The sequence below is a fragment of the Sitodiplosis mosellana genome, unplaced genomic scaffold (assembly GCF_009176505.1).
Source record: "Sitodiplosis mosellana isolate CC-2019 unplaced genomic scaffold, AAFC_SMos_1.0 Smas_scaffold_6226, whole genome shotgun sequence".
Lineage (NCBI taxonomy): Eukaryota > Metazoa > Arthropoda > Insecta > Diptera > Cecidomyiidae > Sitodiplosis > Sitodiplosis mosellana.
The window spans coordinates 19,180,410-19,195,048 of NW_022601467.1; the positions used below are offsets into that span (position 1 = coordinate 19,180,410).

The 14,639-nt window shown below is 35.0% G+C and overlaps 1 protein-coding gene across 25 annotated transcripts in view; it reads right to left on the reverse strand.

Moving 5' to 3' along the window:
* LOC129578685 (protein dead ringer) overlaps positions 1–14,639 on the reverse strand; it is a 53,571-nt gene that overhangs the window by 33,590 nt on the left and 5,342 nt on the right. For 7 of the 25 annotated variants that reach the window (XM_055467597.1, XM_055467599.1, XM_055467603.1 and 4 more), the window contains 3 exons: positions 1,370–1,542; positions 827–1,149; positions 179–279 (listed from right to left, as the gene is read on the reverse strand). In XM_055467597.1, the coding sequence (XP_055323572.1) occupies positions 179–279; positions 827–1,149; positions 1,370–1,542 (597 nt within the window). The remainder of the gene's footprint in view (positions 1–178; positions 280–826; positions 1,150–1,369; positions 1,543–14,639) is intronic. The other 18 variants (XM_055467621.1, XM_055467620.1, XM_055467619.1 and 15 more) reach the window with 3 other exon arrangements.

A 14,639-nucleotide genomic window follows, 5' to 3' on the forward strand; every position in this document is an offset into this window, starting at 1 on the left:
GGTATTTGGTCGATTTTTTTCACTCCCTACAAATCGACCCGCCCTAATATACATATATGTTTTTTTTTCTAGTTACAAGCGCCATATCGTGCTTCCAGAAGAGAATGCCAAACGAAAGTTTTGTAATCACATTTTATGAATTGATACAAAAAAAAAGACAAAAATGCAACTAACTAACCTGTCGAACTTGTTTGAACTGCTCTTCGAAACTCCAACCGTTATTTTGCTGAGATGAATTCGATGCATCGCTTGAGGTGGATGAATTTGATTCTAGATTGCCTTAATGGAAAATCACCAGCAAATTCAAAGACACACAATTTTGAAGGGGGAAAATTTTAAATTTCGCTTTTAATTAACAGCAATTAAAACAATAAAAATAATCTGGGCTGTTTGATATCAAATCTACTCATGTCAATTTATGTTCAAGTTTCACTCAAATTCATTTCAAACCATGGGAATCTGTCTAATTTTGAATATGAAAATACTTGGATTTCGGTTCCACGTTTTGTGTTTTATGTGCGGAAATAGATAGTTTAATATCGATCAGATTTCATCACTAAGCTTCTGAAACCATTCAAATATTGCCAACGCTTTATTAACTAATTGAATTGAAGTCAACACTAAAATCATATTCACGATGACTCAATATTTTGTGTGTGTACTGAAATTTCTTTTTAAATAAATTAAGCATTGAACATTGAGTAAAACTTTCTTTTTCCAAACATTTTCATATCAATTTAATCGATGGCATGCGCAGATTTTGATGTAAATGAAAGAAGATAAGATGAAATTTGGAACAAATGAACGAAAATCATTCAATAATTACCATCTTTAGTATTTGGTGCATTTGGTGTGGTGAATGAGAAATTTTTCTGCTGTGATGATTGCAACGTGGACAAATTGTGTGGCTGGCTGGCTAATGTGGTGGATGTGGCATCATTGCCGGGAGGCATGTTGAATGATGAATTGGGCGGTGTATTTAAATTACGCAGAATGGCAAAATCCGGATCCATTAGGCCAACTTGCATTTTCAATTTTTCCAATACATCATTGTGTGGCAAATTTGATAGATTCTGTATGTTTGGTACGCCCATGAAATTGCTCAGCATACTTAATGCGTGACTTGGGCCAAATGTCGAATGATGACTGCTGCAAAAAGAAAATCGACATTGGTTAACATGTGAAATGAAGAACCGACCGCAAAACACACACTCACACACACATCGATAATATGTATTGGAGATCGGTTTGGATATAAACAGTTTTGTTATTTATTTTTTTTTGAATTATCATTGAATTAAATTAATTTCGAGGACTTTACAATGGAAAGCAACAATAACTTGGGAGAAAAAAACAAAACTAGACTCACCTAATATTGGTATTGTTTGAGGGAGAACGTTTTGGGCTGCTAGCAAAGTCTAGCGCTGTTTCGGTTTCATTTGTATGTGCATTCAAATTAACACCTTCGTCACTTGATTCACATTCTTCGCGCATCATGTCGTCTTCTTCTCTATCTGAATGCTCATCTGCATGTGAATTACTCTGCAAAAAAACGAGAAAAAAAAACAGGAATTTTAGTCAAAATGTTCAATGCGATGCTAGTTACTAACTAAACGGAATTGAAATAAAACATTTAAAATGAAATGATCTTCTCAACTATATACACGTTTGCAATCAAAAACGCCAAAAAAAAACAAAGGAAAACAAAAACGTTTTTGAATTATTTGAATAATGATGAAATAATTTTTTCTTCAGTGAAAAAAATGTACATTATTTTCGTGAAATTCATGAGTCAATCGATGTTGAAGTGAACAAGCGGACAACCGCACACATTTTAATTCGAAATCGAATGGTTCGAGAGATTGAGACGCTCAATCGAATAACCGATTCACAAATAAACGCAATCGAAGATGAAATGTGATGGAGAAAGAGAGAGAGAGAGAGAGAGAGATGAAGTGTGAAAATAAGTGGCTTTCAGCGCATTATTTGACATACGCAATGGACGCGCGGCTACTGGTTTATATTATACACATGTGTATATTATAAAAACGGCTGCTGCGGTGAGAGAACAATCATGCCGATTTAAAATTCATAGATTTATTAGGTTGATTCGAAGCTCATCCATTCGAGCCGCCGTATTTCATTGACGAATCGTTGGTGAGAAAATTGAATTGCCATGACAAATATAAAGGCCAACAAAAACAAACCCAATTCATAGCCAATTCACATATTTGCTTTGTCATGGATAAGATGTGCCGCGTGCGTCTCATGTGTGTTTTTTTCCATTTTTTATTAAATTGATTGTGCTGATTAAGCGTAAAAATGGCAGCCGAATTTATTCGATTGACTTTGGACCCGGAAAAAAAACGACACCGAATGTTTCGTCAGAAAAAATAAATAAACTGAAATTGAATGGAGAAATCAAAATGAAAAAAAACGGGCCAAGAAACAAGATGTAGGAAAACAATCGCACATTGATGAGAGATGTGTGCGCAGCAATCAACCAAAACACTACTCAAATTAATTCAATTAACACCTCACCATAAATAGATTTTTGAGTAACGGTTTTTCGATGGATATCTTTTATACGATTGTTTCGTTCTGTTTTTTATTTAAAATTCATCAAATATCGTGAGTTGTCGTCCGATGTTGGATTATTATCAGTGAATGCGGTATGTCATGTAAAACAACAAGACATGGTAAGCGCGAACAAGATGATCGCATTCAACGAAAACAACAAAATGCATCGTTACACAAGTCAATGTGTTAATATTGTCGATATGTTTTTTTTTCGTCGTCACCATCGTCGTCGTCGTTGTGGCTGTTTTCGTTATTATTGTTGTTGTTTGTGCCGTTTGCCGCTTACAAAGTGGCACATAACTGGCGTAGGCTGTGGTATTTGCTAACGACATATGCACCACAACACACAACACTCTGGATACAATGTGCATTTCTATCGAAATTCACCAATAACTCATTTTTTGCACCTCGTGCATCGATGCACTTATTTAATGATTTAATTTGAACGTCTGGTGTGCATACTGAATGCATATATGTGCATACACTGTTCCCGGTAGATTTGATGTGTGAATATGCTGAAAGCGATTTTCTCTACCAAATCAAATATGAAAAAAAATAAAATAAAATATATTCATATCTTCATATGTATATATTAAATATATACGCATATCTGTCTAAATACAAATAATGTCTATCTCGGTGGGGTGGTCTTGCTCTGCTCGATTGGTACAACATTCGGATTCGTATGGATTTTGTCTCGAGTCTTGAACAAATCCAGACACACTTTTTTTCTCCTCTCTCGCTCTCTCTCCACATTCATTTTATTTCACACATTGATTCATCACATTATAATGCACGTCGTCCTTATACGAACGATTCAACCGTGCTTACTACTTTGCACTTTGTTGTATGTGCTTTTTTCCATCTTGTTTTGGTTCATCGTGGTCGTCATCATTTTTATTGTTTTGTTTTTCTTTCCACACATTTAAAAAAAAAGCACACGCATTGGACACCGAGAAAAAAAAACACACGAGATGTGTGTATTTAATAAAAATTAATATTTGAGTGTGTGTGTTTTTTTTTATATCGTAATGGAAATGGTCTTGGAAATCGAATGGAGAATAAATGATAGGTCAAAAATTGAATAAGCAAATAGAATACGTTTTTAGGAATTGATGCATACCCGCTGAACATTGATGCATTTATATGGAAAAAAATTCTATTTACAAACAATGAAAATAGTCACACATTTAGCCAGAACTCGGACCTTAATATCAATTTACCTCTCCGAATTTCTCTGTTTCCCTGATTCGTTTGGGATTTTGTTGAATCAACTTTGAGACTTTTTGAGGTTTGAACTATTATTTAGTGAAGATTTTGTTTGCATAAATGAAATAGAAAGAAAACAAGAGAAAGAGAAAAACACTTGACTGCTAATGTATTCAATTAAAGTGGTTTCATCGATAAAATCATGATTTACAACTTGACCCGATGCCAAAAATATTTCTTAAGTGATGATCGTTTAATGTATTGACATGTAGCAACTTTATAATTAGTATTGAAACTTGCAAATTTTATTACTTGAGTTACAATTGGTAAAGATTTCATTAACAGTACGGTAGAATAATTGCAAATAGCAATCAATTTAATCTGCGTCCTTTATCACATTTTTATGCTTTTTTATTCAATTGAAGGTTATAACTGAGTTTCTTGTTTGGGGGGAGTGGGCAAAGTGACGACCGAATGATTAAATCAAGCAATGTGAGTGCATGCAAAATAAGTATCGATAATTCATTCGTTCATCAAGTGATACCAAAATGTAAATATCTGAAATATTGGTGGACATGAATGAAGCCGAATTTCATCAACTTACGTGTACAGTTTATGTGGTAATTTCATTTTTTATTCACATTCTTTTCGAATCGCCGTTTCTCTCTTAACGTATTTATTCATTTTTGTGAAATGACACATACAAGTAAATAACAATGAATAAATGAGCTCAGAAAAATGACGAGAAAAAAAAAATCATAATCATAATAACAATAATAATGATAAAGTACACATCCGTTATGGTTTCAATGTTTTTTTAATTGTATATATAAATGGCAGATATCATTGAATTATGTGTTTGGGGCGCGCTCGATGAACCTTTCTGTATGCATTGTGCGTGAGCGCACGCGAGCGAGCGAGCGAGCGTCTTTTTAGTGCCTGTGGATTTTTTTTCCTCCGTTCATTCTCTCTCTCTCTCGCTCTTCTCCAACTCGAATTGATTGTATTTACTTAAATTTACCAATATTTATTTTTTCAACTTTTTCTTATTTTTGTGTTTTAATCTTTTCTTATTTATTAAAACACATGTAGTTTTGTTGTTTTCTGTCCCTCTCCCTCCCTCTCTTACTCTGCCCGTCCCTTTCTGCTCGTGTTTACTAGGGATAAACTTTACATTTTGTCATATGCGTTTAATATTTAATGGATTTTAATTCGATTTCGTTGGAAAAGGCACTTGTCGGAAATTGACCAATGGACAAAACCTTATTGATCATGATTTCGTAATGTGAAAGTAATTGACACTCATACACACATACGGTTGGAAATTCCCGGGTGTGCGCGCAAGTAATCGTTTCAAGCAATTAAATGCATACTGGCCGAAGCGAATGTGTCCAATGGCAGATATATATTTTATTTATTGTTGGTAAATCACTTTATCTTCAACTACGTATTTTTTTTCTTTTCGATTTTCATTAGAATCACTTCAAAAAGAGCACATTCTGTGTTGTCTTCAAATCAATTGAGAGAGAGAGAGAGAGAGAGAGAGAGAGAGAGAGAGAGAGAGAGAGAATGAGAATTATCGCTCGAAGAAATGTCATGAAAGTGCACTTCGGATTATCGGCATTACATTATTTTGATTCTGTTTTTGGAAAAACATAAACTCAGTGTGTATGTGTGTGTGTGTGTGTGTTTGGATGTATGTGTACAAATGAAAATCACTTCAAACACTTCCAAACACCGTCCCAATTGTTTGATGTCTCAGATCCGATATTATCGACTTATGTTTTTGTCGCTATTGTTTCTTTTCTTCTTCGGCCCTTTGTATTTACCGGATTCATGCGGAAGAATAGCCCGTAATGCGCTTATTTGTATGAGTTCTTGAATTTGGCTTGCATTTTCTACTTGCCTCGAACGTCTTATCAGTCCTCAAAATGTAACTTTTCAATTTTATGAAATTGAAATTCGAGTCGAACAAAAATGCAGTCTACTGATTAAAACTACTATCTGTTTTATTGTTTATATGGACATGATATGTGAAGCACGCAATTGTTCAGAACTACAGCAATCAATTTAATGGCAAAATATCACATTTTAAGGGCAATAAAATAGTTACGGTTTAATTCTTCACAGAGTGTGAGTGAATCATGAATACATTTCTGGGTTTTTTTCGTTCTTCAGTCTTAGAAGCGTATGGGGATATTTTTTCTGTCCGAGTGTATGTAAATTGTTTATCCATCGAATAGATTTGTGCACGGAGAAAAAATCAATTTTTACTGTGTATTGATTCATTTTTAAACCCATCACCAATATTTGTTATGCATCGATTCATTTGCAGGAATTCAAAATCATTTGGGTTTAGTCAGGGAATCGACTCGAAATCAATAACGGATATTGACTCAAGTCACCGTTTATCTTGTTTGCATGACACTCTTTGGATTGTATGAGAATCAGAACAAAATAATTTCGCGTTGATGCTGCGAACGCAGATGTTATAATGTCTCGCAACTTTTTCTTTCCATCTACAGTCAAACACAAATTTTGTTAATAGGAATATTTTTTTTCGGAAAATTTCATTTCAGTTTCAATCAACAAGTGTGAGTATTACTCAAGTATCACTCAGTGAATAATACACCCGCGCTCTTTTGAATATGATGATAATAGAGTGGTTTTTGTTCATATTTTTTTCGTGTTTCATACTTTTTCAACGGGCCATACGTTACTTAACCGAAAATGAATTATTTTGTTGTTGTAAATTAAAAACAAATAAACACAATTTTTGGTAATTTCCCAATTCCATTGATGCCCAATTACTTGAAGTGAATTGAAATATGTTGCGAGGTCGAATAAATTGAACATGTTCATTTTATTGTGTTATTAAATGAATGAATTTTTTTCATGCTATCGACTTGAGTTTAGGCAATCGATTTTATTCTGTATGCGTTTTCATCGAAAATGAACGTTGATTTGCCCTGGCATCGATTGGTCAATGCACAAATGCAGTGGTTCATCTGAAATCGTACGTTGAGGAATCACATAAAAAATCAACAGAAAAAAGCGGTCGAATCGTGTTTACCTTGCTGTTGTATTATGTAAATAATTCTTCAAATGAAATTCGTATGATATTTGGGCTCATTGAAATGCTTTTCAACAATGATTTCGAATGTGTTTCCTTCTTATTCACTTGTTTTCTTCTTCGTCTCTTTTCTCTCCAAATGAATTCAAACAATTTTTTTCATTCAACTCGCACACGCCTCACATTTTGTTCTCTCTTCATATGTTGGCTTTTGTTTAAGACAAGAGAAAAAAAACCTCTTTCAATGAACAACTGAATTGACATATTTATTTAATTAAAGTCAATGAAAAAGATCATTAATTAGCTCCTCATCATTGGATGCCATCGCGATCCATACATTTACTTCATTATGCATCATGACTATATAGCATACAGCGCGTGTGTTTTTCCCTTCTTCTTTTTGCTCTGCGCCACACAAAACACATTGGCCAATTATTCGAATGGCTTTGGTACGTGAAATGCTTCTCAAATTCAGATCAGCATCGAAAATAATGAAGACAGAAAGAAAAAAAAACACCACACCACACCATCAAATGAACAAATATCGTATTCATTTGTTATACTACACTTCAAAAACAATCAAACGATGTACATAGTGTTTGGCTTAGCCATTTATTTATTGGGACAGGCCGAGAATATATAATTTTTTTTCTCAAACGGTTTTATTTTGCTTTCGTCGTTTTCATTTTAATTGTACAACAATATTCTTCCTATTGTTATCATTGTTTAAATTGAATATTAGTAATCGCACTGTTGCCACGCCTCTTTCGTTCGAATTTCTCAGCTGACGCATGCTTAATTGTGAACGTCGACGAAAAACGCTGTATTTTATGTGAAGTCAATGATTAATTAATCATCTGATCTAATTTACATTGAACCAGAACATGTTTTTTTTTCGGTATTTTCGCCAATTTCAAGCCTAATTTTTCATTCCATTCCGAAACCTAATTTTCAAAGGCAGACATTTTAATTTTAAAACAATATTCCATTGAATTGATACGCATTCCTTTTATTATTATACTAGGTTCATTCCATTTGATAGAACAAAAGATAACAAACATACATCAAACTATACAGCGAATACAATGGAAGATATCAAAAGGTTGTCGCGATGTTTCTCATTTTTGTGGCTTGAAATTTTCTGGATCGAAAACACTTACAGAGAGAAAGAGAGGGAGGAAGAGAACGAAGAAGAAAAAAAAGAACACTCTGTAACAAACAGTTACTAAACTAATGCGCGAATGTATGAATCGTAGAAAGAATCGATACATTATGCGTTTGCTTCCTTTTGAAATGAGCATTGGCCTCTCTTCCCGATAAATATAACGGAACCGAATAGAAAATTATGTGAGCATTTTCTCTTTGTTTGAGGAGAAGAGACGACGCGGCATAGACTGAAGTGAAAAGAAAAGAAATGAAACGAAAGAAGAAGAAGAAGAAAACTGAACGAGCAACAACGACCAAACAAACAAATATTTGTTTGCTTATTATTATTATTGTAACACCTTATTTTTTTGGTTCAATATTCTCTGCTCAACTCGAATACGATGAACATTAAGAAAAATGCGTGTGTATTTGTGATACGTGAGAAAAACTTTCTGCCACATTTTAATCTTTCGCTATATGGGATATAGGTATTGTAATTAGAGAGAAAATAAAACTATGTGCTATGGCTTTCTCCTCCAATTGTGTGACAATCGTAAAAAAAAGCATGTGTATCTCTGTTTCCCTCTGTCTCTTTCTCTCATTCTCGCAAATACACGCCGCCGCACGATCAATGAACAACGCGCGTTCTCTTTTCTCTACTCTGACGTGCCATTTCCACTTCCTATTTTATTGTCAAATTCATGGAATCAATGGCATAAACACGGTTTATTTCATCATTGAGCACAGCGTTTCCGTTTGACTTTTTGCCAGATTATTCTTACATTACTCCGTTTATCGCTATTGGTGAATTCCCTACAAAATTTTGTCATTTTCTTATTATTTACGAATTTTCTTTTTGGAAAACAAACAAAAACAAAACGTGTCGTCAATAATCGCCAAATGGTTGTACACCTTTTGGTCGCCTCATGGTATTTCCCTTCTCTATTAAGCTTGATTTAAACTACATTTTAAATACATTGTTTCGCAAATACTTGGAATAATATTCAACTGAAATTGCTCAAACTTATCTTGTTAGATGCAGAAAAAATCGCGCAGAATAAAAACCGATTTGTTGTTCGCATAGTACCACAATATGCGATCGCAAACAAACCTTTGATGACTCACACACAGTTTTTACTCGAGTACTCGATTTGGAAATTCATTTCGAAAAGCCATTGCCACGCTTTTGTATTCAATGTGTAATTTATTTTTTATTTTTTCTGCGTTGAAATATAAATCTAAAGCAATGGCCGGGATTTGAGTGTGTGTGTGTGTATGCCAGATCGAAGTACAATAAGTATAAATTCACTCTATTGTACATGTGCATATAATAGCATTTAAAAATCGATTCATGCATTGAATTTCAAAGTGAAAGAGAGAAACAAAACTGTTCATTTATGATGAAACCCCGTTAAAATAAAACATATTTAAATCGTACGCTGTCAAAGTCGCCAAAGCAAATAATCGATATTTATGCGAAATCTGAGACGAATTTTAGATTTAGCTCAAATTGCTTACGCGCGCGCGCGTGCAGTCGCAAACTAAATCACATCGCATCGATGACAATTAACAGACGTCACGCCAAAAAAATAGAAGAGAAGCAACATTTTGCGGGATGTTAATCACTTCGACAAAATGTAATTGAATGCATTCATTTTTGCCAACCAATTGACATTATGTCCCTTGCTCATAAATTTTATTTCATATCATGGCTTCAAATGAACGAACGGTCGAAAAAACCCGATTCCAATAAGCATCTAATTGAAAATGAATTTCCTTTTAATGCTCGATGGATGGATGTGAGCTTGGAAAACGGCATAAGTCGCTATTGATAATGATTGCTTACTCTTTTTAAATTCAATTTGTTACGATGATGATGATGTTGTTGTTGAATTTCATACAATTTACGAACCGGCTCCAATCAAAGTGGCTCGTGAGACGTAAGCGCACAAAATGCTAAAGTGTTGCGACCCATGTTTAATTGAATTTTCTGTGTACAGTGTATGAGTTGGGTCGATAAGCACGTCGCAAGTCGTTTCTTTTTGTTAATATTTTTTTTTTCTTTGTAAGGTAAATGGATGAATAGGCATAGATGTGCCATTTCAACATGACATTTATTTGTCCAGTATTTCCAATTTGGGTTTTTTATATTTCGTGCAGCGCGAGCGAACATACACCTTTCTAAATGTGATGAGCACTAATCAAACAATCAGAACATATAACACGTTGCTCATTTGATGAACAAAAAAACCGTTTGTTATTCGGACGCGTGCTCTGTCCAAAAATGAGATAATAATAAAGACTTTTTGGCCAAAGCAGCCAATAGAGAGTAAGTGAGGAGCGAAAACAAAAAAAAACCAGAGTCTTCATTTTGTTCAAGGAAAAATATTAAATGAAAAAAAAAGCGAACGAGTTCACTATTTACCAAATTTATTTGAGATTTATACCCACGATCATATTTCTTGATGGTGCTTTTTTTCTGCGTCTTCTTCATTCTGTAGCTCTTTTCTATTTTTATTTTTATTTTTTTGACAGTAATGAATAGAGAATTCAACATTTAAGCGCTCAAGCAAAGCGGAAAAAACACACACAGAGACTGAAACAAAACAAACGCAAGTAATAATTTTAAGAAAGATATAATCACGGGCAAAGAGATGCTCCGCCCAAACTCGATACACCACATCAAACCGGGCGAATGTTTCAATGCAAATTGAATTGGATTGAATCGTCGTCGTGTATATGATACGATGTGGTGTAGTTTAGTTACTGTGCGCTGCTTCATATGGCGCAATTGTTCGTATTGAATCTCGAGGCGAACGTGAAGCATTAAATGACACAAACAAACGAGCAAATCTACACCAATAATAATCAGTTAAAATGTAGTTTCTTTTTTTCCAATCATATAGAATAAGGGCGATCATGTCATATTGATCCATTGATGCATTTGATTTTAACTAAACTGAATGATAAATAATTAAATGCCAACGATTAATGCACACGCACACACAAATACTATTTCTGTCCATCAAAAGTAAATGAGCTAAATGACATTCGTCCCTCGTATTTGAGCCAACTTATTGGCTAGACTGGATACTGGTTTTTTTCTGTCTTTCTCTCTCTGGTGTGTGTGTGTTAATGTGGATACACACACGATTGGCTGCGTGCTCACTTAACCACTATACTGTGACTCTCATATCAATTTTATTGCCTTTGATCATTCGTACATCGACTGATTAAGATCTTTATTCCATTCAAATTCAAATCGTCGGTTCTACATGTGATTGGAACATCAAGTATATGTATAAAATGTTCTGCCTCCTCGGTTTTTTTTCCGCATTGTGACACGGTGGTGGTCGTCGTTGTCATGACGATTGTTGTTCAAGTAAATGGAATGGAAGTGCACGTACTCCATGAATGAAACACACATTCGACAAGATGTAAGTTGAAGAATTTCAAAAATCACCACCGCAGGAACAAACCTATAAATTTCCATCACTATGACTTTTAACACGTGCTTACTGTCAAAATATAATCTTTGTGTCTTTCTTCGTCTACCTTTTTTGTTCTCCCGTCTCTTCTGTCCTCATTCGAACATTCGCTTTGTTCTTTTGTTTGGCAATTTCTGACCCTTCTTTCTTTTCTTGTTTGCGAAAACAAATTGCAGTAGTTCGTTTGGTTGAAAGTAGCAAATAGCTTCTATCGCAGTCAATTTTTTTTTTTCACATACACATACGTTGGTCGGTATTTTGATCTGGTGCTTGAGATATCGCACGAGAAAAAAAAAACATTCGGAGACGATAAATTTGCGCCATTCCGTTTGGTCTTGCTTTCTCGGTGTTGAAAACGTTTAGAAAAGGTCATACAACTAATGGAATGTACGATGGCACTGAAAGACTGAAGGAATCAGTGCAGAGTCAAGTACTAAATATCACATCTAATTCGAAATGAAATCAGATTTATTCTTTCTGTGGAAGCATACTTCGAAGTCTCTGTGCTCTGGAACGTTTTGTCGATTTCAACGTAATGCTGTCATTGACTTTCGTTCGAAAAAAAATCCCGCCGAAAATTGAGGAGCTCGAAAATGTATTCGGTAAAAGTCCATAAAGCAAAAGTACATTTTATTGGACGGAATATTTCCATTTATTTATTCTGAAACCGGTGACCGTACCTGGCCTCTTATCAATTCTAGCAATTACCATGAACGTCATATATTCAATATTATTTTCGTTGTTGCTTTCTTTCGCTTCGATTTTCGCATTTTACACTCGTTTTTCCCCGAATTGTAAAGTTTACAATGCAAACTGGGCGCTGAGAAACGACAGCACAGAATGCACCGTCACATTGAAGGAACCGTAATCAATGTATGAAACAATTGTTTCTATGGCTCTAAATTTCGGTACGGGAATTTGTTGTACAGCAAATTTCTCTCTTTTGACTCTGTTTGAGAGTGTCTCTCCTGATATATTAGAAGATAAATACGAAAAGAAGGAGACAAGGTACAATTCAATGGTAATAATTCATTGGTCCTGCTGATCCGAAGCAACAAATATTCGGCTAGTTGTTAGCAGCAATAAAATTACCTTTTTTTAGTTTTATTGCTTTCCACACATTTTTCCCCATAAATGGTGACGAATATTCAAATATGCATTGCATTACTTTTCAATAGATACCGACCAATTTCTCGTGGAAATGAAGAACGATGGGGAATTGGAATGATTCGGATATCTCCAAGGAAGAAACGACAACAACAGCAACGCACTAAAATAGAATAATAACATAAACAACTAAAAGTCAACTTAATTGCATGCCTTTTCATTGTCATTTATTTATTTACTGCGTGCGTTAAAAACCGACGGATTTGTTCCCTTCTTTTCGCAACAATACATTGTTATAGTAATGGAGTGAGAAACCGGAGGCTTGATTTCAGGTACCGAAAAAAAGCAGCAGCAAAAACAAAATAACAATAGCCAATATTCATAAGCAGTCTTTAGCCAAACAGAACCCTCATGCCTAAGAACAACGACACATAAATGGCTTCGATGCATGCCATTCGCAAATAATAGCTTTTTTTTCATGCAAATAAAGCATTGAATGAAATTCTGCTGTTTGGTGGTCTGTTTGAATCTATCGGTGCTTGTGTGTTTGAGTTTTTTTTCATCTCTCGCTCACTTTGAGTATGTGATTGCGCGTGAGCGCGCGTCAAGTCTATCGTGTGCCAACACCACAATTCAAAACCACTTTGCATACATAATTTCAGTTGACAATCCATAATGCATGCATGCATCATTCGTCTGCTACGATCAAAAGGCATTTTCCAAATAATAGTGAAATCGAGAATGAGAGAAAATAAAATCAAATGCACACAGGCACACACACACACACACACACTCCGATACTCACAATCGCTGCCAAGTTTTCTCTTGCAAAACACTTAATAAAGTAGTAAACACTATAAATAAATAGCAATTATGATCTTTCATATTGAATGAAGTCGCGCGCGTTTACGCGCGCACGCGCACGATCCTCTTCATGTGGGTTATAATATGCGCCCAGAAAATACCATGGTATCTCGATCGCCGCATAAAAGCAATTTTATTTCACGTTTTATCGCCATTAACGTATTGTGCGAATGCACTTTTGCGAAACACGCGAATCGCCAAAAACATGCAGCCCAATCGCAACACAGAGCACTTGTTCATGTGGCGAGAACGCTACCAGCAAATGATACTGCGAATGAAATTTGGTTTTGCAACAGAATTTGAAACTTTTTATGAGGCTTTTCTGATGTTGCGATTCCAACTTTTTTCTGTTCAACGATCGAATTGTTGGTTTTATTTGTCGATTGTTTTTATCGCGACACGTTCCCGTTGTGTGTTTATGGTACATTTTTCATTCGAAATTGTTCTTTTATTTGCTGCGATTTGTTGCCGTCTCAAACACAGTTCGCAACGCGAATGATTGAGTAGGCCGCACAGTTGACAAAGTGAAAATTAAAATTAAATTCAAATGAATTATCCATTTAATAACGATTTTCGTAAGCGTATCGATTCCGAGCCAATGCATAAATGTGTTGTTTGTCTGTGTCAACGCCAACGGTCGACGGTGGTCAATGGCAGAAGCAGCAACAGAGCACCGTCCGAACATACACAGTAAACCAACAAAATGTAAAAGTCAAATGTCTACTCCGATTGTTATGAAATTAAATATGAGAGAGTCAATTTATCGTGAAAATGTCTAAACAAGCAAATACGGTGCGGTGCATCCATATTCGATGCCTGCCTATAAGCGTAGAGACAAAAAAAAGGCAGTGAAGAACCGTGTTGTTTGCGCTGACATTTTGCATACAACAGAAATTAACAAGCGAAAAAAAATGTCTATGAGAAGAATAAAATAACACAGAAATTGAAGAAAAGAAGAAGAAAAATAAAGACGATTGAACTGTGCGCGCGAATATGAACGTCTTTTTAAGAGAAATCATGTGTGACGACGATGTCATTAGTAAAATGTAATCAAAGTTTTGTAAATGTCTACGAGATTTGTTGTTTGTTGGATTGTTTGGGCGGCCGAACGGTACCGAATACGTGGTGTGTGTGTGTGTGTGTGTGTGTGTGTGTGTGTGTGTGTGTGTGTG